This window comes from Macrotis lagotis, chromosome X, assembly GCF_037893015.1.
Source record: "Macrotis lagotis isolate mMagLag1 chromosome X, bilby.v1.9.chrom.fasta, whole genome shotgun sequence".
NCBI classification, from domain to species: domain Eukaryota; kingdom Metazoa; phylum Chordata; class Mammalia; order Peramelemorphia; family Peramelidae; genus Macrotis; species Macrotis lagotis.
The window spans coordinates 697223714-697247950 of NC_133666.1; the positions used below are offsets into that span (position 1 = coordinate 697223714).

The window sequence follows — 24237 nt, forward strand, 5'->3', positions numbered from 1 at the left end:
CAGAGTACAATGGGCTTATTCTGTCTAGAAATAGCCCCCTTTGGACCTGAACCCAGCCAGACACCCCTTCTGCCAACTCCTGTGTGAAGCTGGTGGGCATCTGGCTCCAGAGCATGCCCGTGCCCTAACCACTGGGTCATAATTGTTTGCTGTTGTCATCGTTAGGATGAGAGTATCAAAAATGCTGGACGAGACTAGTGAATGAAGGCAGCCCACAGCAGCCTTGTCTCTCTGTGTCCATGGCAGCCACCTCCTGGCCTCCTATGGCCCCTCTCTTGGAGTCTCCATGGGGTTTGTGGGAACAGAAGAGCCTAGCAGAGAGCCTGGGACCAGGAGGGGGAGGCTGGAAGGGGGCACTGCCAACTCCATGAACGTGGGTTTTTGTCCTTGGCTGGATGTCAGGGCCAACCAGAGTAGCATTTGGGGTGCAGGCTCTGCTTCCCTTTCCATGGCCTACGCGGAGCGACACATCCCTCCACAGTCCCCCCCCCAGTCTGCCCCCAGACCATAGGTGCTTCCTGAGCACCATCCACTGTGGGCAGGCACTGCTCCCTGGGCTGGCTCCAGCTTAGGTTGTCCTTCCTCTTCCTCAGGCACTGCTCCTTGGCGGTAATCAATGCCCTGGCCAACATCGCCGCCAACATCCAGGATGAGCACCTGGTGGATGAGCTACTCATGAACCTGCTGGAGCTCTTCGTGCAACTGGGGCTGGAAGGGAAGCGGGCCAGTGAGCGGGCCAGTGAGAAGGGGCCAGCCTTGAAGGTAAGCCGGGTGTGGCATCCTTGGAGACATTTGGGGGCCCACTCTCCCTTCATTGTGAATGGAAGTGATGGCAGCTCAACTGTCAGAGTGGCCGGCTCAGAGGAGGCCTCTGAAGGAGGGCCCCGGGGGCTGTGCCCACTCCTGCACTCCTGCAGTTCTTTGGCATTTGTGTTAGTGACTTGGGTGAAGCATCTACGGGGGCCGGAGAGCTAGCCCCACATGACAGGCCAGATTCAGATTAGGGTTGGGGAGAATGTTGTACCTGATCTGATGATAACACCGGGGGGAGTCAACTGTGGGTTGGACTTGACTTTGTCTTGAGCCAGACTTGGGGGCACAATGGGGTGTTGCAGTTATCAGAAAAGCTGCCATAGGCAAAAGGTCCAAGAGTCCACTGTGGGTTCTCTGCTTCCCTCCCAAGAATGATGTTGCATGTTGCAGCAGTGCGCATGCATGGAGGGCAGTGGGAGGGAGAAGGGGCAGTAGCAGCACCCGAGAGGGGTGAATTAGTGAATGCAGAGTACTTGATGATGGGCAGTTGGGGAGGAAGTGCCCTGGGCAGCTCCCTCCCAGAAGTTGGTGCTTGTCTCTGGGAGCTGGAGGCGAGGAGGGAGAGGCTGGAAAGGTGGACTCAGAACACATTGGAAAGGGCTTAGAAAGCCAAGCAGGGCATTTTAATTTTATCTTCTAGGGAGCCCCTGGAGATTCTGGAGCAGGGGGTGGTTTGGTTGATCCTGTATTTTGTGGGGCAGAGGAGTGAAGACAGATCTGGCAGTTTGTGATTGATGGATGGATGATTTAGAGGAGGGGGAGCCCATCTCCTCTGAATTTAAATGGCTCCTCTGGTAGTAGCTTGGGGGACTGGAAGGGAGCTTGGTGATTGTAGTTCTCAATGCTTGTGGCGAGCAGGGTGGACAACTCAGCTAGGCAGGCCTCCCTGCATCAGGGGGGGCCATGGAAGTGCAGATTTAAGAGTCCTATGAATTCACATGCTCTGATCTCCTTCATTTACACGGGAGGACACTGAGGCCCTTGGGGCTGAACCCAAGCAGAGCTGGTGCTGACACCCTATTCACTGCTTACTTTGCTTCTTTCCCCCAACTCGGGAAGAGAAGGGAAAAACTTCCTTCCATCCTCTTGTCTCCTGTGCCCTCGAACCCCCTTCCTGCCCCAAAGCCTGTGATGGATTAAGAGAGAGAGCTGGATTATTATGAGAGAAATATGTTCTCCAAGCAGCTTGAGCAGGCTGTAGAAAGGACCCCCCTTCCCAGCCTTGAAAGAAGCTGGGGATTTGGGAGTCTGAACCAGGCTGGGGGATGGCCAGTGTGAACACAGACTGATCAAGTGGCAAGTACTAGATGGGGAGGAATGAGAAGCTGGTCGAGGGAGATGGAAGGCTGGTTGTGAGGAGCTTGAAATGCCCGCTTGCCCAGTAGTAGCAATGACCTTGGAGCAATGACAGCCAGACTTTGGGTATTGTATGGTGGCTCTTCCCAAAGAGGGATCTGGGCCTTCCACCACATAATGATGCTGCCACCCCAGAGGTGGGTGGAAGGGGAGGATGTCTTGTAAAGGTCAGAGGGAAAGGATCCTCAGGGCAAGGGCAAAGGGGTGGTGGTCGGGGGCGTCTGTTGGAAGCTCCTCCCCAAGGGCCACAGAGGCCAAGGTTTGTCATCTTGGTTGGATCAGTGAGAACAGTCACCGTCTTCAGAGGTCTGTGTCTGTGAGGTGACAGGGAAGTTCTCCAGGTTAGCTGCCCAGCTGTGCAGTTGTGGCACACTTGGGAGCATGCTCCTGCATCCACGAGAGGCTGCCTGTCAAAGGTATTAGGATAACTAAGTCTCGGGGTAGAAACCAGAGACCCCGGGCAGTCTGTGGGGCTCTTGTCACTGCTGCCTGTTGAATACCAGACCTTCAGGAGAGTGGGGCAGAGTCCCTCCATTTACCCATCCATCCATCCATCCATCCCTCTATCCGTCATCTCTCTTCTTCTCTGTCTCCATCCATCCATTATCTGCCTGCTTCTCTCTCAACATGCAGCCATTTATAACTGTCTGTTCATATACATCATGTCCATGTACATATTTATTAATGCGACGGGCTTGAGGACTCCATTTCACTGCAGTTTTGCTCCTTGACTGTCCTTTACCCTGATTCTTTTTCTTTCCTTGTTGGTTTTTAAGTGGTCATGAGGGAAACACATAGGGCTTGAGTTCGAATGCTGCCACCCACACCACCTGAGACAAGTCATTGACCCCCTGCTCCACAATCCTCTGAGGTGATGTCTGTGCTCTCTTCCTTCCTAGGCATCCAGCAGTGCTGGGAACCTTGGCGTGCTCATCCCTGTTATCGCTGTGGTGAGTAACCTTAGCCCTCTGCTAGGGGGCATGTATTTGACTGTGATCCTTCCCTGATCTTTCCGATACTTTTCTTTTGCCGGCATTTTCATCCAACTGATGCCCTGTACTTTCTGGGCACCTTGCAGCTCCTAATGAGACCCTCTCTGATCCTTCCTTTCCTCTCCCTGCTCCCCCCCCCCCAGCCCCAGCCAACCTTTTGCCAAGACTTGTTGTCACCAACTTGGAAATAGTTGTCTTCCTTTCCCCCAGATGCAACCCTCCAAGTGTTGCCTCAGAGGTTCGGCAGGCCTTCAGGGTGGTCTCCCTGGGTCCATCCTCTCCTATCTCTTATCCATTGTGCAGACACAGATATTTGTCCAGGGCCCCCCAGCTGGTCAGTGGCAGAGCTGACTAGTGTCTGTGTCTGCTGAAAGCTCTCATTCAGCCTCTGGGTCTCCTCATGTTCCATCCAAACTGAGACTAGAGTTCAAACCATCTCCACCCTTTGAGAGAAATAGACCCTGCTGTGACCCTTAGAGCCCCTGCTGGGCCTACAGCCCCACAGCCTCCCTCCCAGGAGGCAGCCTGCCTGCCTTCCCCTCCCCTTCCCAATGGGCTTCTTCTCCTAGCAGCACCAGGGAAGCCCAGCTCCCCTCCTTTGTCTGGTTCCCTCTTTCCTGCCTCATAGTCATTTCTCATCCCCCTCTTTAGGATCTCCAGGCCACATAAGTGCGGGAATGCCTACTAAGAAGGTGGGGTAGGATTCGTTCAGGTACTTGCCCCATCTCTGGGGAGCAGCAGTCTCTGCCACTTAGACCCCAGAGTACCAGGCTGTATCAGCAGCTTTTTCCTTGCCAGAAAGCATATTTGCTTGCTAAGAATTGTGGGAACTGGGTTAAAAGATTTTGTATTTCTCCCAGTTGTTAAAAATATTCTCCCACCACCTCTTTTACAAATTTATGGTGTGAGACGTTGGCAAGTATAATAGTACCAGGCCAAAGGGAAAATATGTGCGTAATGCCCTTTTAAGTCCTCCTCCTCCTCCTCCTCCTCTCTTTATTCCTCTCCCACTGCCCATGCTGCCTCTACTTCCAAGGAGAGATGAGGTCAGAATAGTGGGGTGAATTTTCATCAAGCAGTGTTCCAGCTGCTGGTTAGATGCTGTGAGTCATTCATTCTTCATATATTTAAGCAGTTACATGTGTGTGTGCAGCAGTATGATATTATCTCTAGGGACATAAAATGTTTCGGATCCTTGTGTGAAGGGGATTGGGGAAGACTTCCTGTAGAAGATGGGATTTTAGTTGCCTCTTAAAGAAAGCCAGGCTGGGTTGCTTAAGGAGGAAGAGTGTTCCAGGCCTGGAGAACATCCAGAGCCAAGAGCTGGAGGGTTTTCTGGGTGGACCAGCCAGGAGGCTGGGGGCACTGAACTGAAGAACACAGGTTGGGGGAGTGAGGTGCATGCCCAACAGAGCATTTTGTATTTGAAGTGGAGACAAGAGGAAGTGACTACAGTTAATTGAATAGACTGTGACATGTTTGCACATGTGCTTTAGAAAAAATCACTTTGGTGACCAAATGGACAGTAGACTAGCATGGGCAGAGACTTGATTTGAGCCTGGCAGACCTCCCAATAGTGATGCAGTAGCTGCCATCTATCTAGATAGGAGATGAGTGTCTGCAGTTGGATGGGAAGCATATCAAAGGAGAGATGGGGGGGGTATCCCAAGGACAGTGACAGGTCTTGACACCATATTGGACGGGAGGGAGGAGTCCAGGATGAGTCCTGGTTAGGAGCCTGCCAGGACTGGGAGAAAGTGTTGTCCTCAATAATAATAGGGAAGAAAGGAGGGGGAAGGGTTTAGGGGGAAAGATAATGAGCTCTATTTTGGACAAGTTGAGATGTCAAGTGATAGGAGACAGGAGGTCAGCAGAGAGGTTGGGGTAGGACAGATAGATCTGATAATCAACAGCTGAGAGATGATAATGAAGGCCATGGGGGTTGAGGAGAGGAGGGCCTGGGACAGTGCTTTGAGGCATGTGCTGGAGGAGGAGCAGAGAAGTTTGGATAAATGAGGCTATATGGACTCATGGAGGAGCTATCTAGTGCCACTGCTAACATCCTAACTACCTGCCTGTCCCTGCTACACTATGTAGCCTCCACTTTAATCCATTGAGGTTAGAATTAAGTCTTTGCCAGGGTCAAGGAAAGTCCTCAGTGACCTTTTTTCCTTAGCCAGAAGGAAGGCCATGACAGCTTCTGTGAGTGTCTTTAGGGCTGTTTGGTTGTCCTGGATGGCTTCAGGGGATGGAATAAGCCCAGGGGTGGAAATCATTAGATGAGAGTCTAATATTGTCCGGTAAATGGCCACAGCCTGGAGAGAGATGACCAGGCTGCCCCATGAGGCAGTGGGTTCTCTGGCATCGGACATAGTGGACACCTCATTAGGTGACACCCAGGATTCTCATGCAGGGGAACCTGGATTGGTAGGAAGTTGGTCTAGAAGAATTCTAGGGTCCTTCCCACCTAAGATTCTGTAGTCTGATGGGCAACCAAGCAGAAATCCTGATTTTATTTTAGATTTGAAGAAAGAGACAAAATTAATGTAGAAGCCTTTGATTTTTTGCTAAAATTGATGTCTAATCAAAACCTGTGAGAACTGTTTGTTTTCCAGCTGTGGTGACCTTTAACCTGAGTAAAAGAAATAAGATTGAGGGTTTTAAGTAAAGTTAATGGTTACATTATGGGGGAGGAAGCAAATATTTGATTTTCTTGCTCAACAAAGGACACATCACAAGACTTTAGGTTTACTTTCTGCTGCCCTCTTGGACTTGCCAGGGCCCCATATATGAGCAGATTCTGTTTTCAGGGCACCTCATTGATATGATACCTTCATGGAAGAGGGTCCTAAACGTTTGGATGGGCCATACTTTTTCTAGGGGCTCTGCCACTACCTCTCTCTGACTGGTCATTTCCTTCCATTCCCTTTTTATATTTGCTTTGCTTCAGAGCTTAGTGGGCAGAGTGCTAGACTCCATTCTCCCATCAGACACTAACTAGGAAGATGACCCATGGGCCCATCATCCAACCTCAGAACCTTGACTTCCTCAAGAGTCCTTCCCTACTTCTGCACAGTGTGATAAAATGAGGCTGGGGGATCACAAGGGTCTCCACAACTATCCGTTAGATTCCAAATCTATCTGTTTTACAGCATTTTCCTCCAGTGGGTGCTATTAGTATCTAGTTGCCTAGTTAGAAAAGGCCTTCTTTCTCTTAGATCTTATCTTAACTCTCAAACTGCCGACTCCCCTGGACCAGGAGATCCTTTATTCAGTGACTAACTGAACAACCCAGTCAGATCCTGAAAACAGGACTTGGGGGAAATTAGATCAAAAGTGATTTAGAAGATTCATGGAAAGAGTCTGGAGGCAGGAAACCAGTTTGGATGCTATTTTATAGTTGCTGGGGATGAGCTGCTCAGACTAGGGGCAGTGGTAAGGGGAAAATCCAAGACAAGGTAAAGAAAGCAATGAAACGACTTTGGAATAGACCGATCTTAGATGAGGAATGAAGAAAACTTTAAAAATGAGCCAAAAGTTATTTCCTTAGAAGGTAGGAAAATTGGAGTAGGAAAGTGGGAAGAAGGTGGATTTGCTGTAATAATATAGGAGCAAGATTTTGATCTTGGAAACATTGTGGATTAGAATGAACAGTGGGCTAAGGACAAAGCCTTCGGAGTCCCCATCCCCTCCCACCCCCACGAGCAGGGATGGAACAGAAGGAGTCCAGTTATGAGGGAAGGAGAAATGAGTTGGCAGTGGCCTGAGCTGCAGAGAGGACTCTGGGTGCAAGGCTGCCACTCTGGCAGGTGTCTTGGTGATAAGCTCCCGGCACCACTTCATGCTTGCCTTCTGGGGGACCAAGCTCAACTGAGGGCACCATGAATACTTTTCAGAGAAGTCAGGTGACAAGCAGAACCTCCCATTTCTCTAGGGCTTTATGCTGACCTCATGCTTTTTTTCCATAACTACCCTATGAAGAGGAATTACAAGTATTCTGATCTCCATTCTCTAGCTGAAAAACTGAGGTGAGGAGTAGTCAGGTGACTTGACAGGTAGAGAAGGCAGCCTCTGATTGCAGACCTCCCCTGCCCTTTCTGCTCCCTGGGATTAAAATAGTCATCGGGACACTCTTCTTGGCAGAATTTTGCTAAAGTAACTCCCCAGAAACCCTGGCTATATCAAAATTGCTTAGTTAGTGATTTGATAATGCCAACAAGGCTAAAACCTTGTTAGCAGAGACTGCTGGACAGACCCAGTGAAGGTAATGGAAGTTTGGCATTAGAGATTGGGTCTCTCGTGGAAGGTGAAGAACAGTGGATTTGTGTGACTGCCTGCTGATGGAGCCTGTGCCTGGGCAACCTGACACCTTGTGCTCCCCAGCTCTCCCTTATTTAGGGCCATGAAGAGGCTAGAAAAGGTGCCTTGGCCATAGCCAGCCTCATTTCATCCTGTTCACTGAGTTGTAGTTCTTCTCTCTGGGGTCCAGAGAGTGAGAGCATTGGTTTTGTGGAGAGGTCTTGGCCCCCCTTTCCTAACCACTGTCTCTGAACCTCAGCTGACTGATGGGTAAAACAGACCCCAATGGTATCTTGCCTCAGGTACCTGAACACCTGCCTCATCCTTGAGAGATAGAGGCCCAAGCCCTGCTTGGCACAGACAACCAATACTTTACCTCTATACATCCAAACCAGCAGGGGCACTGAGCAGCGGCATCTGTGAACCCTGCAGCCACTTCTGCAAGTGGATGGCATTCAGGTGCCCCAGCCATTGCCCAGAAAGCCTGGGCCACATACTAAGATTCTGGCTGGGTCTGGCCTTCTCAAGCAGAATAGGCTTGTGGGGAGCAGACCCCCTCCTAATGAAGTAGAAAAGTGTTGAACCCAGTCAGTAATGACACAGTAGAATGCAGGGAGCATCTCCATGTTCCTCTAAGGCAGCGTGCAGCCACGGGGTTCTGGCAGAGTTTCCATTTGGGATTCATACCCCTGCTGTAGCAGGAAGACACCCAGGCAGGGCTCTCCTTCCCCCTCCCTCCCTTAGTGAGGTGGCCCAGGACATCCTACCCATCTGAGCACAGCCACAGAAATGGGATCCCCAGGGATCCAATCCTGGACTCTCAGGTCAGCTAGTGTGAAGTACATGCTGCATGTCAGAGCTCAGGCACTCAGAGGGGCCTGGCTGATTGACTGTTGGCTGTATGTTAGCACTTAGTGGGACACCATCAGAGGAGAGAAGGATGACAGACAAAAGTGGTCTCTGGTCCAGTGCATCTCAGGGAGACACAGTGCTCTCTAGCGAGGCCTTGTAATGGATGCTAGCGCCATGGGGAAAGACCAGTAACCCTTTGAGCATGGCTGGTGATCCCAAGAGAGTGAAAGCACCAAAGGGCTGAGGGTGGCCTAGAACAGAGGCATGCGTGAGGCTGGAGCACTGAAGAAACGGAAGGTGAGGTCATCAGCTCCTCAAGAACACTTTTAATGTATTCATTGACCACACATGCAAGCAGACCCAGCTTCTCTAGATTCAGGACTGTTTACTACACAGAGTGATTTCCACAGAATTCCCACGAGTTGGGATTTCTGTCATTGGACATGGCCCTTGCATTCTGGGGCATGGTGTCTTGTGTATACATTATGGGTATGGGAATTAAAAAAAAAAAAGATGATGATCACAGGATCCAATGGCATCCCCAGTCTCCACTTCTAAGACTTGCTGGGATTGGAAACACGGCCCATGAAGAGCAGACAGCTGGTGCGTTGCTCATAGATGAGGAACACAAAAGGCCGATCAACAATGAAGCGAACCTGCGTGGAGAGGGGCATGAAGCCCACAGTAGTCACAGCGGCAGCCTGGGTGCCCTCCTCATTCACCGTGATGGTGCCTTGATGCTTGAACTGGGAAAGAGAGGAAAGAGAGGGTCTCTTCAACCCCCTGCCTGAAGAGGTGGTGGATAGTACCCTCATGCTCATGGATTGTCTCCATCCTTCACTCCTAGGCTCCTTTGGCAGACATCGCACCCCACCCCACCCCCGGCACTCCCCATCCCTGCCGTCATGTCTCTGCTGCACTGCACTGACTACTGAGTCACATTGTTATCCTCTCCCCTACTGGGCAGGTTGGGTGGCTGAAGAAGGGTTGGAGAAGCACCAAGCAGACCCTAAGACCACTTTGATTGGAGGCTATGGGTGATGAGTGAGCATGCAGTTACCAAGTCAACGACGAGTTTTTGGTCAGATATCCCAGAGAAGTCACCATTGTGATCAAAGAGCTTTGTGATGCCCATCGACTTCAGGGCATCCACAAGGTTGTAGTTCTTTTCCAGCTTGAACCGAGGCAGGCGCACCTCGCGGGTTCTACTCGGAGAAGGGAAAAGGAATGCAGTATCATCACAACAGCTTGTCAGAGGGGGACCTCAGAAGGGCCCCAAAACCCCAGGTGAGAAAACACCTAAGGGAAAAGTGTATCAGAAACCCATGTGACCTGGGGACAAGCTCTGACCCTCCCGGAACAATGAGTGAGTTGGGCTAGAGAATCTCAAAGGGCCCTTCCAAACGTACCCCATGTTTAAGGCAGTGCAGGATAGTGGAAATAGCATTGGCTTGGGTTCTGTGTTGTGTGACTTCTTGGCATTCCTTTCTTTCTTTGTCAGATGGGGAACCTACTAAATGATTCCTGTGATATTTCTTAAGTTTTTATATACATATATATAGAGAGAGACAGACAGACAGACAGAGAAACACTAGGGCTAAGACTGTGATTTGACTGGTAGAGGGAACTTGTTTCAAGCAGACTATTGGTTGTTTAGTCATTTTTCAGTCATGTCTGACTCTGTGACCTATCTGGGATTTTCTTCACAAAGGTACTGCAACAGCTGGCCAATTTCTTCTCCAGTTCATTTTACAGATGAGGAAACTGAGGCAAACAGGACCTAGTGACTTGCTGGGTCACACAGCTGATGTCTATGACTGAATTTGAATTTAATTCTTCCTGACACCCAGCTGCCCCTAAAACAGGTTGTGACTTCCTTTGAAACTTTAGAGCATGGCGAGCCTGTGTCTTGCAGAGTTGCCCAGCCAGGGTGTCGTGGGTCTGAATGCTTTTGTTCCTGGCCCTCTGGCAGCGCCCTCTCTATTCCTCCCTGGCTGCCCCAGAGTTAGTCAGTGTGTGTCATATAGGCATGTTTGTATGTGAAAGAGAATGTGTGAGAGTGTGTATGTGTGTATTGTAAATGGTGTGTATGTGTATGAGCATGTGTGTGTAAGAGTGTGTGCTTACGTGTTTGCATGTGTTGAGTGTATGTATATGTGTGTGTGTGTGTATAGATGTGTACAAGTGATGTGTGTCTGACTGTGTGTGTGTGTGTAGGTGTGTGTGCTTACACATCTCCAACTCTGGTTCCCTGGGCCTGTTTTTGAAGTCCTGCACCCTGGAGCCTGTGACCTCAGCACAGCAGAGTCCCTCCCTGAAGGGAGAGAGTTCATCTTGGCAGCCTTAGGATGTGGTCCAGTGCCAGGCTCATGGGAAACTCATGGGTCAGATTCTGGGGGGTCCTCCTGGCACTATAAATTCCCAGAATTCTTTGGATCTGTGCCACAGTTAGGGAGGACTACTGCCCCGCCTTGCAGACTGTGGCCAGTCCCCCTACCTGTTGGTCATGCTTTTCTGCCACCGCTCCACCGCCTGTGGACTGAGTTGGGCCTCTAGTGCCCTCATGCCCGACAGCTTGTGGGGCACCACAATCAGCATGCTGATGTCCCCCACATACTGGAGCTGCAGCACGTCGCAGTCCAGTTCCTGGTCATTGGCCACAAGGAAGTTGCCTTTGGTCTGCATCATGGGAACCTTGACCACCTCTCTCTCGTTCAGGCGGAAGTTGGAGTTATGGGTCATTTCTGCCGGGAATTTGTTCACCCAGGTACCTATAAATTCAACCAGAAAGAGGCAACTATTTGGGAGTGCAAATGGAGCCCAGGGCCCAGCCTGGGCATCGGGAAGCCTGAATGGCGGGCCGTCTTCTGCCAAGTCCCTTCCCTTCTCAGAGCCTAAACAGGGATGGCCTGGGGACTGCTATTACAGAAGCCTTTAGTCCCCCTTTGAGAGCAGCAGAAAATGTTGTGATTAGTACCCTTGGGTGTCACCATCAGTATCCAAGCAGGTCTCAGGAGATACAACTGGATATTGAGCTCAGTAAAGCGAATAAGATGAGATTCAGTCATTTGATGGCATTTTGTTCTGAAAAAGAGCTGGGGGTTTCAGTGGACCACAAGCTCATAGTGGAGATGTGGCAGCCAAAGAAAATTTGATCTTTGCATAAAGAGGGGGAGCAGAGCTTCGCACAATAGGGAAGTGATTGTCCCCCTCCTCACTGCCAGTTCTATGGGCCACTAACCCGAAGTGAAAGGTCCTGAGTCCTCTTGGGCCTGGGAGGCAAATGTGTGGTCTGGGATCACTCAGTCAGCCAGTGGAAGACATGGCACTCGAATCTGGTCTTGTTGGAACTATGTCCCTAGTGTGTTGTGGGGTGCTGCTCTCTTCTAGGTCACGGCCTCCCCGGGATTCAGTGGGAGCCTTCTTTGCTGACATTCTGCTCCAGCCATCTGCATGTGCCCCCAAGAGGGCTTTGTCCCTAGGGCTGCACCTTACTCCAACTTCAGGCACTGGGCACTCTCGGTGCCAGGGCTTCCTGCTTGGGTCATTAGTATCTCTTGGGGTCTTCTAGGGAGGCCTGATGGCTTTTCTGCTCCCAGAGCTTACTCCACACTCAATTGGAAAGTCATTTTTGTCTTTTGGGGACTTATCTTGGCCATATGATTTAAAAACATGCTTAAGATTCCTGTCTCACTGGGGACCTTGCTTCAACCCACCACCCAGAAGGCCTCCCTCAATCCTTTAACTGCTCAGTAAATTGGCCAGAATGTTGTCTGGGAGGGTCTCTGACCATGCCAAGGTTGGGCTTCATCTGACATTGGGCACCACCTGCCCTGACCTGCCATTAGCCCAAAGAGGCTAATTAAAGGACCTCTCTGCCCTTCTGATGGGTCTAGGCCTCTTTGGGAGCCTTGCTCAGTCCCCACCTCTCTCCTACTTATGGCCTTGGGCAGTCCCTTCCTTTTCTAGACCACCCTGGAGAGGGCCCTGGCTCTCCTCTCTGTTGTCCTCTCCTGTAAAATGGGGTAGTCAGACTATGGTCTAGGGTCCTCTAGCACTTAGGGAGTGGGATGCCTTCCTAGGGAGTGGTATGCCTTCCTGGGTCCAATGGCCTTGCATGCTGCTCTCTCATTGTTTGGAAAGACAAGGTGCCTCCCAGAGGCCCCAGCTTGGGCTCTGCTGCAGAGGGTTTGAGAGTCCAGATGGGCCTCTGATGTCACACATGAGCCCCAGACAGAATCCTATCACTGCAATCCGGACCATATTCTCTTGACATTGGACAGGGTGAAAGTTTGCCATTCGTCAGAAGGAGTTTCCCTCCTGGCCTCTGCCAGATGGGTGACTCTGAGCATGTGGAGTGAGCTCTTCAGCTCTGAGACTCTGGGGCAGAGGAGACGCTACCTCCAGTCCTATGAACACATGTCCATGATGCAGGAAATCACTGATAAAGTCCAAGCCTCAACCTTCCCCCATCAACACCTGCATTTTAATGATGAATTGAGCCCAAGGGTCATAGACTTAATGAAGCTGGGGCTCAGCAAGAAGCTCTAATCCTGGACCCCTCCAGTTATCTTGCTTCAGGTGATCAGGAACTCTCTACCTCCCCACATTGCCCCAGCGTGAAGGGTGAGACAAGCCAGTTTTTGCCTTGATGCTGACCCACTGGGGTGCTGTCTAGGTTCCAGACAGATACAGATGAGGTTTAGTCTGCTGGCAGATCCAGGAGAGAAGAGGGGTGCTACCCACCTCCCCCTGAAATCCGTCCTTATTAGACACCAGCTTTCCTGATTTAAGCAATTTCACCCATGCTGTACCCGCCTGCTTAGGTGTAGTGGTTCTTGGGGTTGCAGCATGAAACCCAGCTTCCCACGTTGGGGTCAGCCCTCCCAAACTGCCCTGGGTGTACTCATTCCCTTTCTAGGGACAAAAGACAAAAGCAAGTTGAGTTGCTTGTAATCAGATAGGCAGCTCGGGGCTGGGCCTGACCTTAGCCCTCAGCTTGGTTTCCTGCTCTGGTGGTGGGCAGACTTTGGAGCAGCAAAGACTTGGACCCTGACCCAGCACCTGTTCTGGGGACTGGCCACATGCGCCGCACTGATGAGCCAAGGAGAGGATTCCTGTTTTCAGACCTCATCAGTTGACCCTCCCCCTCCCATCTAGCTCCAGACTGCCTGGCTCTCTGCCCCCCCCAGCACACTGACCTCAAAGCCCACATGCTCCTGTGGGCTCCCTCTCGGGCTTTTCATTGAAAGGGCAGCCTTTCTCAGGCCATGCCTATCATGCCTCTGCCTCTTGGCTTTCCTACTGTTGCAGGATGTGGCGAAGGCCCCTTTTTTGCACAAGTGGCTACCTCATGGAGTGATCTAGCGACCCATTGTCAAACTCTTCGGGGTATCTCTTGAATCTCAGTCACATAGCTTCTGCCCTCAGCCCCACTGCTCACCATCCATGTCCTTTAGCTGGGACACCTGCCTGAATTCACATCCTCGTGGACACTGAGCAGCCTTGTGAATGTGAGCAAATCAAAGGATCCAAACAGGCAGTGAGGAAATCCAGCTATCAACAGTCATGTGGAAGAATCCCACAAACCATTCAGAACCGGAGAATTAGTTTTAAATAACTGAGAGGGGTGGCTAGGTGGCACAGTGGATAGAGTACCAGCCCTGGAGCAGGAGGACCTGAGTTCAAATCCAGCCTCAGACAAGACACTTAATAATTATCTAGCTGTGTGGCCTTGGGCAAGCCACTTAACCCCATTGCCTTGTTAAAAAACTAAAAAAAAATCTAAATTAAATAACTGAGGAACCACCTCACTGCTTTCAGATTTCCTGTGTTTGCAAAAAAAAGATGACAGCCCTTTGAGGGCCTACAGGAAAATAGGCACATGAATGTGAATGGATCCAGCCATTCCGGAAAGCAGTTTGGAACTGTGCATACCCTTTGACCTAGAGAGACCCCTGCTGGGCCTGCCCCCAGAGAGAACAAAGAGAAGGGAAAGGGACTTATTTCTGGAGAGAGAGAGACAGACTGACAGAGAGAGGAGACGCTCTTTTGAAAACAAAAGGTGTCCGTCAGTTGGAATGGCCAAACAAATTGTGGGCATGAATGCAGTGGATACTAGTGAGCTAATAGAATGGATGAAGGGTGAGTTTCAGAAAAACCTGAAAAGACTTGAATGAATTGATGCAGAGGGAAGTGAGTGGAACCAGAAGAACAATTGATGCAATAACCAAAACATCCTAAGGACAAAACAGCTTTGAAAGACAGCAGGAGCTCTGATCAATGCATTGTTGTTTCCCTGTGGCTGGTGATTGGGGGTTACCCACCTCCTGACTAAGGGGGTAAGGCTTGTGGGTTTGGATACAGCCAATGGAGAGAATCGGTTTCTCCTGATAGTTTTTAGCAAGGACTTTTGTTTGGGTTTCCAAAGGTAACAAAAGTGGGGACAGATTGGAGAGGGAGAAAAGAAAAGCTTATTAATTGAACCTCTCTGAGCCTCCAGCTCTTCAATTTCTTAGTATAGGGCTCCTTTGGACATAATGGGCACTGCCTACTCAAAATTCTAAACATAGAGGGGCCAGCTATTTGGCTCAGTGGATAGAGCACCAGCCTTGGAATCAGAGATCTGAGTTCAAATTCAGCCTCAGCCATTTGATACTTACTGGCTGTGACCCCTTGGGCATGTCACTTAACTCATTGCTCCACAAAAAAAAAAAATTAAAGATTGGTGCATAGACCTTGGACCCATGTGGGGACCCATGTCCAAGTTTTGGTGTTTTCATGACCTCTGATTTCATTGGTACTGGGACCTCCCCAGGAAGACAACTTCTTCCTGCAGGGGTAATTGAGTTCCTGCTCTGTGACTGGAAGTCTTTGAGAGAGTCATTTGGGGTGGGGGGAGTCTTAACCAAGGTCACCCAGCCGGGAGAGCCCAGAAGCCAAGAGTCCACCCCAGTCCCAGGCTGATGACCCTTAAAGCCACTGCACCATCCTGTCTCTCCTTATTGTTACTTTCATTACCAAATGCTTTTTCTCTTGGAGGGAATGAAGATCACTCAGCCAGCATCACCCCCTTTCCCTTACTCCCCCATCTGTTTCCCCCCCACCCCACCCTGAATACTGAAAAAGCGAAAGGTCACTTTACCTTTAAAGTAAATACAGTTGAGAATCATCATCTGTGTCACTGGGTCTATGTTCACCAGAGCATCCTTTATTAGGCCCTTGGTGATCTTCAGAATGTGCTCATTGGCTTTGGTAATAAAAGCAGGCTCTGAGAAATCAGCAGGCTGGGCCTCGGCAAAGTAATACTCCCTCATTTTATTTTTAAAGTCCTCCAGGATGGGGATTTGCCTCTGAATATAAAGGTCATTCACTGACCGCAGAGTGTAGCCAAAATTCCTCCTGAAGAGACGATGGGTCAGCTTCCGGAAGAGGTTGTGCACGGTCTGAGTCTCGTATTTGCTGCTGGCATTCACAAAGTCCTTGAAATACAGGATGGAGTGAACTTGTTCGTGGGTGTCCCCATTCAGGCCCAGGGAGAGCATGCTCATGGCTGTGGAGATGCCCACGGGTGCCAGGAGGATGTTGCCAGTGGGCTCGGTGGCCTCCCGCAAGGTCCTGTAGAGGTTGAAAGCAAACTTGGCATTGAGAATGTTGAGGCGCTGGATTCTGCTCTTGCCTTGGAACAGCTCCAGGATGTTCCCGGGCTGGGCCTCTGGGTCTGTGGGGAAGACGGCATCAATTATGTCAATGTAGTCATCGTCTTCGCTGAAGATCTTATCCAGATCCAGATAGTCTTCCTCCTCCTCTTCCACAATCAGGTCATTTGTTACGGTGTTTTCCTTGTGGAAGTCGGCAGGGAGGAGAGGCATGCTTAGGTTTGTGGGGTCTAGTTGCCCCCACTTTCCTTCGACCAATGGGGATTTTGCCCCATTCTTTAAGAGACCCACAGGTTCTTTGTTCTGCCCAGACACAAATGATGGGACTAGAGAAAAGAAGAACAGGTGGAACCAGAGTTTCATTCTGAGGCCCTGCCATTGAGAGAGAAAATGAATCCATTAGTATTTCAGTTTCAGATTGCAAAGGACCCTTGACCTATGCCCCTTGACCTTTGCATTAAAAAGGGGGTCAAGGTCAGTGGGATTGGTGCTAGAGGACAGAGCAGGCTGTTCTTCCAATAGCACTTTTGTCCATGATTCCTCAGGCAGAGCTTGGGTTGGAGCCTGGTGCCCTTTCCATGGTACTATACTCCATCCCTTCCTTTGCACCTACATTTCACCATAGTCCAGATGTGGCCCTGGGTTCTCAGAGGCAGTGCCGACAGGGCAGCCCTGCCAAGCTGGACAAGTGGTGACCACAAAAGAGCTGCCCCGGAGGCCTGACTGGCCAACAGTGGAGGAGTCTTTGGTCACAACCAATCAGCTCCTGGGGACCTTCTCCTCCCTGTGAAAATTCAGAGCTTCGCTCGGTCAGTGGGCATGATCCAAGTTGTTGAGGAAAGAGGCAGCCCTCCTGAATGTGACCTCCCTTGCAGTTTCTGCCCTGGGAACTCTGGGGAGTTCTACAGAGGGAAGGATCCCATGGAGACACTGGCTCTGGGCTGGGTCCAGGGCCCTGGAGCTCAGCATCTTCTGAGCACACTCAGTCTGTTGTGTCCCTTCCAGCTCCCCCTCAGAAGCACTTTGAGTTTAGGAAACTGGGCCAGACACCTGAGGTACAGTGTGTGGCCTGGATCTGAGACGGTGACTCTGCCCCACAGTCACTCCTTTTTCGGAAGCTTCTCTGAAGCACCCCTTCTCCTCCTCTCCCCGTGTGGGCTCAGGAACTCTGGGGAAGGGAAGGGGGTCCCCTCCATGGGGGCTGCCCCAGCTCAACTCTTTGTATTAAGACTTCTCACAGCTCCGGAGTCCTTCTATCCTTCCTCCAAACATTTCCCTCTCATAGCAGCAGATGTCTGGGCATATGCAGATGCACACACACAAATATACAGATATGCACACACAAATTCACCCCCCCACACACACACATAAACACAAGAGAGACACACACACACCACCATACACATAGACACATAAACTCACCTCCCCACACACATACTTCTTGAGACTTTAGGCTGTCTTTTCCCATGGGGCCCAGCAGGCCTAGCCCTTCCTAACTTCTCAGCCACCTCCATTTGCCTTGGCTCAGATCCCTAGGAGAACAGAGCAGTGAGGCTCTCTGGCCCTTGCTAGGAGGTCCTGATCCCCTCACCCCCACCTGGCCCAACTCCTCTGGGGAGGAAACTCTGGGCCAAGAAACAGGCACCTTGTGAAAAATAATGAGTCCAGTTTCTTTTGTGACTTCCTGTTTCTAGAGCACAAAGCCCCTGGAAGGAGGAGCTGCTGAAAGCTCTGCCATTTTGTAGTTGATCAAACAGCGTCAGTGGTTGCCCAGGGTCATACCATGTTTGAGGCCTCCCAAGGCATTGTACTCCTAAGTGGAAAGAACCTGTTGGGCTGGGACCCTGAGCTACTTCCACCTGTCCCTTCTGCAGTCTTGCCAAATGGTCATGGAGGTGATACTGAAGCAGGGGTTCCAGTGCTACTTGCTCCCTGCTGCTCTGTTCCTCTTTTCCTTCCATTCCTTTCTCCTTTTTTGCTTTTATTTGAGAGGTAGATTAAGGCTTGCCTAGATCATTCTTTGAGAAACAGTGCTGGCTTTTGAATCTGGGGCCCTAATAGCTTAGCTGTGTGACCTTGCTGAGCCTCAGTTTCTTTATTGTACAAGAAACATGCTACTGAAATGGGAGTTAATCATATTAAGCTCATTTTCTAATTGCAGTTACATGTCATTTCTAGCCCTAATACTAAAAAGCCAAGAAGGGACTTAAGAAACCCATTATGGTAAACCTAAAGCTGATAAATTTCCAAAAGTGCCATTTTCCAAATGAAAGAACAAGTTTTAGATTAGGGCAAGTCTCTGGTTTGAATTCCCCCATGGAGCCACTTGGTGCTTGGTTACCTGAGGCAAGGTCCTTTAGTCCCTTGGAAAAGGAAGGAGTTGGATGAGCAGAACCCTCTGTCACTAAAGCTGGGCTTCTCAAGCAAGGCTGAAGGTAAGGCCCTAACGATGGGCAGAAAATCCAGAATCATCCAAAGGAATCGACCTGACTGGCTTTGTTTGAGCTTCAGATCTCAGAGGAGGGCAAGGCAGGGCTCGTTCCCCTCATTTGACATAGAAATGTACCAAGGCCTGGAAAGGTGAAGTGCCTGGGATAACTAGAGCCTTTAGCAAGTTCTTGCTGGGTGCCAGGCCCTGCAGACCCTGGTGATCTGAGTCTGCACCCTGGCTCCCTGGTCAGGCAGGTCTCCTCCTGGTCTACCAGAGAGGACATGGCTGTTTGTTTTTCTGCCCTTTGGGCTATAGGGACGGAGTCCACTGGACCTCAGAGCCCAGGCTGTGGTTGGCCCACCATGTAGCGTCCAGAGGACTCCCTCCACCCCAACCAGGCTGCACGAAATGGGCTTGATATACTCTTCTTAACCGTTCTTCCCAGGCTAAGCCCTTGTCAGGGACATTTGTTTTCAGAAAAGGGAACCAGAGATGTTTTAAAGAGAACCTTAACTTTGGAAGGAGCTGAGTCCTGAGGGCCTGGAGACTGACACCCATGGCCAGCTCTGACTTTAATCTTAACACAAACCATCTCTTATTTCAAACCCTCTAATGACAAACTGTGTCTTCCTGAGGGAGTCATTGAAGGCTTGGGCTGGAGAGGCTGGGCTTTCACCAGACAAAGATGGTGGACAGGGCCCTTACCTAACCTTCCCTGAGCTGTTTGCTCATCTCTGAAGTATCTTCAGGGCCAGAAAGACCCTTAGTAGTCACTGTTCTGCCTGGCTTCTTTGGTAGATGGAGACCCTGGACCCCCAGTCAGTGACTTGCTCAAGTCATGTGAGTCAAGTGACAGAGCCACAGTTTGGCCCTTGTCTGTGACTACCCTTCACTCAGCCATTGTGAAGGTCCCTTCCAGCCCTGATCCTGGCAGAATCTCAGCGTGGGAAGGGGCCTCAGAGGCAGCGGCTTTGGAGAGAGCTCTTGTTCAGAAACTCTTCTGGGATCCAGCCTCAGCTGACCTCCTCCTTATGCTGTCTGGCATGAGCTGCCCAGTTCCTTCACTGAAGACTAGATGTCCTGTTATCACAAGACTAGCTGACTGCTGAGGTCCCTCCCAGCTCTCCTGTTGGGATTCTGTGCTGCTGCCCCCCTCTGTCACATGCCCCCGCCTGTCTTTGTTCTTCCAAAATGGGACCCCGCCCCAGGAAGCCCCCTTTTTACGGAGGCCAAAGAAGGGAAGGCTTTCTTAGGTTGCCCAGCAAATTAGGGGAAGAGGACAGACACCCAGTGAGCCCCTGCCTTTCCTAGAATGGGACAAAAGACTTCGGCAAGGTCACCCAGCAAGAGGGAGGAGAAGAGGCTGCTTAGGAACAAGGCTCCTTCTACAGCCTTCTTGCATCCTGCCCTCACCAGATGACTGTTGTGAATAATGCTTCTCCCATCAGTCCTCCCATGCTTTGACCCCAGCCTCCCTTACCCCACCCCCCCGGCCACCTTAGAGTGCATAGTAGGACCAGGACTGAGGAAGACAAACAGGTCTGAGAGCTCAGAGGAGGTTCGGTCTGAGGACAGGGAGCCAGGCTTACCTCGGTGCCCCTGAGCTGGCAGCGTGTGGAGCTAGCAGATCTGCAGCCTCCAGTGACCAGTTCGGTTTCAATGTGAACTTTGGGGCTGGGCTGCCGCAGATTTTCCAAGGTAAATAGGATACAAATCAAACACCCCTGAACTGCCTTTGTCAGCAAAACCCCCTCCCCCTGTGTTTGTCCTGGGCCTGCTGCACACGATGGGAGACTGGCCTGCCTGGAATGTTTGGAAGGCCCTGGAGTCTGGATGCTTGCCTGGCCTTCCCCCAGCTTGCTGGGACTTTCGTATGAGAGAGGGCCGTTCTGGAGCCTGGAACCCAGGAGCCGGTCCCTGCTCTGCATTGCTTAGCTGTGGGATCTCACCTGAGTTCCCTTCCCTTTCACTCTCCTTCAGATGGAGGGGCTGTGGATTGGTCCTATGACTGCGGTCCTTCTCACTCTCCGCCTCTGGTCTTGTGTTTCTGAGCCTTTATGGTTTCATTTTGCATTTAAATCCCTTTGCAGGCTGGCTCCAGCCCGCCTTTCCATGCTGATGACCCCTTTGACAAGACGGCAGCCAACTGGTCTATTTAAAAACTGTTCCTTATGTCTCCATGCCCTTGACTAGTCTGTGCCCCCTGCCTGGAATGACATCCCTCCTCATCTCCACCTCCCGCAGAGGCCTTCTGTCCAGCTGCTGCTGCTGCTTCCCTCCTCATCTACCAATGACCATGTGTCATTTATCTTGGGGCCCAGGGCCCCAGGCCTAGATCCAGGAAGACTCATCTAAGGGAGTTCAGATCTAGCCTCTGACACTTTGTAAATATATGACCCTGGGCAGATCACTTCACTCTGGGGTCTTCAAGTTTTCTCCTGTCAGACAAAAATGGCCAACTGCTCCAGGATCTTTGCCAAGAAAACCCCTGATGGGGATCCCAGAGTCGGAATGGATGAGAGCTGTTCCTTCCTTGCACTTAGCCTGGGCCTGCACTGAAAAAACACTTGTTGGTCAATGTGCCCTCAGAGTCCTTGAGAGTTTTGAGAGGTTAGCACCCCCATTTTACAAGTGGGTAAGCCACCGTCTAACTAGGTTAAAGGACTTGCCTGTGGTCACAATGCTGCGAGTTCATCCCTACCCCCTTCTCCTGGCTGCCCTGCTGCTCCCCAACACATCCCATGTGCTTAGGCCCCCGGATGGTACTTTGGGGAGCAGATAGCCCCCTGTGGAATCCCCAATGCCAGCCACTGCTGCTTTTGTTCCAACCTCTGGTTGGTTGATCCTGCTAACCCCCCTCCTCCAAGACATGCTGTAACTCTTGGGGCCAGAGTGGGCTCACTGCCACCTCTAAGGCAGGTGTTTCACAGAATCAGCAGAGCAGGGCCCAGCGAGGTGTCCAGGTTCACCAAACTGCCCAGGGATGGCTACGGCAGCATATCTGTGGAGAGACCCCGCACCAGCCCTCAGACCTTGGTGATGCCCATTCCTCTCTACCTGAAAGTAGCACCTGGTCCTCTCAAAGACCCCCAACAGGACCTCCTGGCTGCCCGTCATCTGGTTACCTGCCTGAGAGACTGGCCTGGGCAGAGCAGCCTCTTGCCATGGCCCTCCATCATACAGAGGATTTCTCCAATCTGCTCCTAGGAGGAGAGGCCGAGCAGCAGCCAGAAACCTGACCAGAGAGATGTCCCCATCCCAGCCCTCTTCTGTCCAGTTTCACAGACATTTCTAGGGACAGCAGAGAGAGTCGGGGTGACCTGAGTTCAAATGTGGTCCAAGACATCGACATGTACTAGCTGTGTGACCCTGGGCCAATCACTTAGCCCTGATTGCCCCGTGAGAAGAAAAACAAGCATTTATCAGACATCACATGGAGCAGTGGGAAGAAAATGAGATTTAGAAACAGTCTGGAAATCTGACCTCTGCCACCTATTGTGATGGAGGCTTGAACCAGCTACTGAGCCTCAGTTTCCTCATCCATCAAATGAGTGACTTGAACCAGATGCCCTGTGAAGCTTTTTCCCACACAGAGTGTCTGAACCTCTAGGTCAGGTTGCAGGGGGTCACTAGTGGTCACTCTCCCAAGAGGCATCTTGGCAGAGTGGCCCTTGTAACTGGGAAAGGCTCACTGGGCAAGGAAGCCCCTTTGCCTCAGATGTTCTACAACTAGAGACAACCCCCTGCGATTGGGAGAGGGGCATCCATGTCTCCCCTGCCTTCACAGCATTAGTCTGGCCCATATCCATTGCTAGGTGTTGGAAAGTAAGGTCGTATGGTGATTGGCTTTTCCAAACCCCCTTTTCCTGTTTCTCTCTGTCCTCGCCCCATTAGCTCACGAGACGCCTGCTCCCCATCAAGAAGGCCAAGCCAAGACTTCAGAAGCTCTTCCGGGATTTCTGGCTCTATTCAGTGCTTATGGGATTCGCTGTGGAAGGCTCAGGTAGGGAGGCGAGCGTGTGACTTGGGGGGGGGGAGGCAAAATGTTCCCCCCCTTCAGCCCCAGGAAAGTGTGAATTTGGTGCCTTGTAAGTGGATTCCTCCATGGACGAGAGTTCTTGGTAGAGCTCCATCTTTGAAAGATCTGAGCATGCTGCCCCTGCCAGGGAAGCCCCATTTTCAGTTGTGAGGCAGTGGCAAAGAGAAAGGAGAACCCTGTGGGACTCTTCTAGACCCTTCCTCACCTTGGCCAGGGTCCAGAGGTGGCCCTACACTTCTCAAAGGGGGTAGGGCTTTGGTCTACTGAGGAGCCCCCAGCAGGCTCTGCAAACTGAACCTCCCCCCACTCTCCAGACTCATCAGGCAGAGTGATGAACCAGATTTTGCCAACTTGCCTGATCACAGAAGGAGATAGATGTAGAGTAGACAGCAGCACCCACCCCCTACCCTCCACCCCCAGCCTCACCTAGACAGAGGCCTCTCTTTCTAGGCAGTTAAGACTGGGTAAGACAAGGTTGTGTATTGGAGGAACAGAGAAGGAATCAGTAATCCAGGCAAGAGAGATGATGGGGGGAGGGGGGCAGCTAGGTGACCCAGAGGATAGAACACTGACCCTGGAGTCAAGAGGAAGGACCTGAGTTCACATCCAGCCTCAGACACTTAGTAATTGTCTAGCTGTGACTTTGTACAAGTCACTTAATCTTGCAAAAAAAGAAAAAAAAAAAGAGAGATGATGCCCTTTGGAAAATAAGGAAGGGATTCTGACTGTTTTGAATGGAACTGCCCTGGGTCTGGGGCCTGGAGGGGGGCTTGCCCTACCTGTTGAGCCTTGAATGTCAGCATCAGACTTTTTACAATTAAAGAATAGCCCAAGATTTCACTCCTGTGAAGTTCGCTCCAGTGGTGCAGGGCCCAGGCCCCTTCACAGCCAACTTTGGGGGTTGCTTTTCCATGATTGCTGCTCCTCCTGGCCAGGCTTTAGTGTGGGTGACTGTGGTCAACCCTGCTGCTTCAAATTGCAGTCCTGGAGCAGGTGGAGAGACCAGCTCTGGACAGAAGGGGTGGGGGACAATGAGGCTGACAGAGCCCTCGGACCAAGCCCCGGACTGGGCTGGACCAGGTGACCGGGCAGCATTTGGTGCCTGGACACACATCCTCATTTCCTTTCTTGTGCTTGCAGGACTGTGGCCTGAGGAGTGGTATGAGGGGGTCTGTGAAATAGCCACCAAGTCCCCCCTGCTGACGTTCCCCAGCAAGGAACCCCTGCGCTCTGTCCTTCAGTACAATTCTGCAATGAAAAATGACACCGTCACACCGGTGAGGGCCAGTGGGTTGTAATCGTGGAGGCAGGGGCTGCTGAGTACTGGGGTGTCCCAAGACTTGGGTCTGACTCCTGGCATGGACATTGGTTCTGTGTGACCTTGGGCAAGACACCTCCCCATAAAGGGCAAGGTCAGAGGTTATAAATGTGGAAAGGGTCCTGGTAGTCATATACCCTCTCCTCCCCCCTTCCTTATACTAAAGAGGAAGCCAAAGGATTGGGGGTTGGGGGGGTGATTGCCCCAAGGCCCAGGGGGCCAAGTCCCCTATCTGCTGACTCCAGCCAGGAAGGGGGTGTTGGGCAGGCCAGGCCACTCCGTGTTTTCCATTAAATGGAGCATGTGGCATGTTGTAGTGCACAGAGAGGCCCAACCTGGGAGCCAGCAAGATCTTGCGTCAGACCTTGCCTGTGATGTCCACCACTGTAGTGAGGGCCGGCGAGCTGTTATCTGCTTTGGTGGAAGGGCTGCCCTTGTCTGGGAGCAACCACTGGTCAAGGGCTTGGTTTTGTCTCTTC

General features: G+C 51.2%; 2 protein-coding genes across 3 annotated transcripts in view; one reads left to right on the plus strand and one right to left on the minus strand.

Annotated features, from left to right (window-relative positions):
* Window positions 1-24237, plus strand: part of PI4KA (phosphatidylinositol 4-kinase alpha) — a 116937-nt gene that overhangs the window by 39168 nt on the left and 53532 nt on the right. Inside the window, exons 18-21 of the mRNA XM_074206573.1 lie at window positions 594-762; window positions 3069-3119; window positions 22296-22404; window positions 23581-23717. Of these exons, the coding sequence (XP_074062674.1) occupies window positions 594-762; window positions 3069-3119; window positions 22296-22404; window positions 23581-23717 (466 nt within the window). The remainder of the gene's footprint in view (window positions 1-593; window positions 763-3068; window positions 3120-22295; window positions 22405-23580; window positions 23718-24237) is intronic.
* On the minus strand, window positions 8619-20344 carry SERPIND1 (serpin family D member 1). 2 transcript variants are annotated; one of them, XM_074206575.1, is made up of 6 exons: window positions 19991-20067; window positions 18312-18413; window positions 15457-16342; window positions 10810-11083; window positions 9373-9517; window positions 8619-9058 (listed from the first exon to the last, which is right to left on the minus strand). In XM_074206575.1, exons 3-6 carry the CDS (start codon window positions 16331-16333, stop codon window positions 8867-8869), a joined length of 1488 nt encoding a protein of 495 aa, XP_074062676.1. In that variant the 5' UTR covers window positions 16334-16342; window positions 18312-18413; window positions 19991-20067; the 3' UTR covers window positions 8619-8866. The 2 variants fall into 2 exon arrangements, with proteins under 2 accessions (XP_074062676.1, XP_074062675.1); XM_074206574.1 differs by lacking the exon at window positions 18312-18413 and having other exon boundaries at window positions 19991-20344.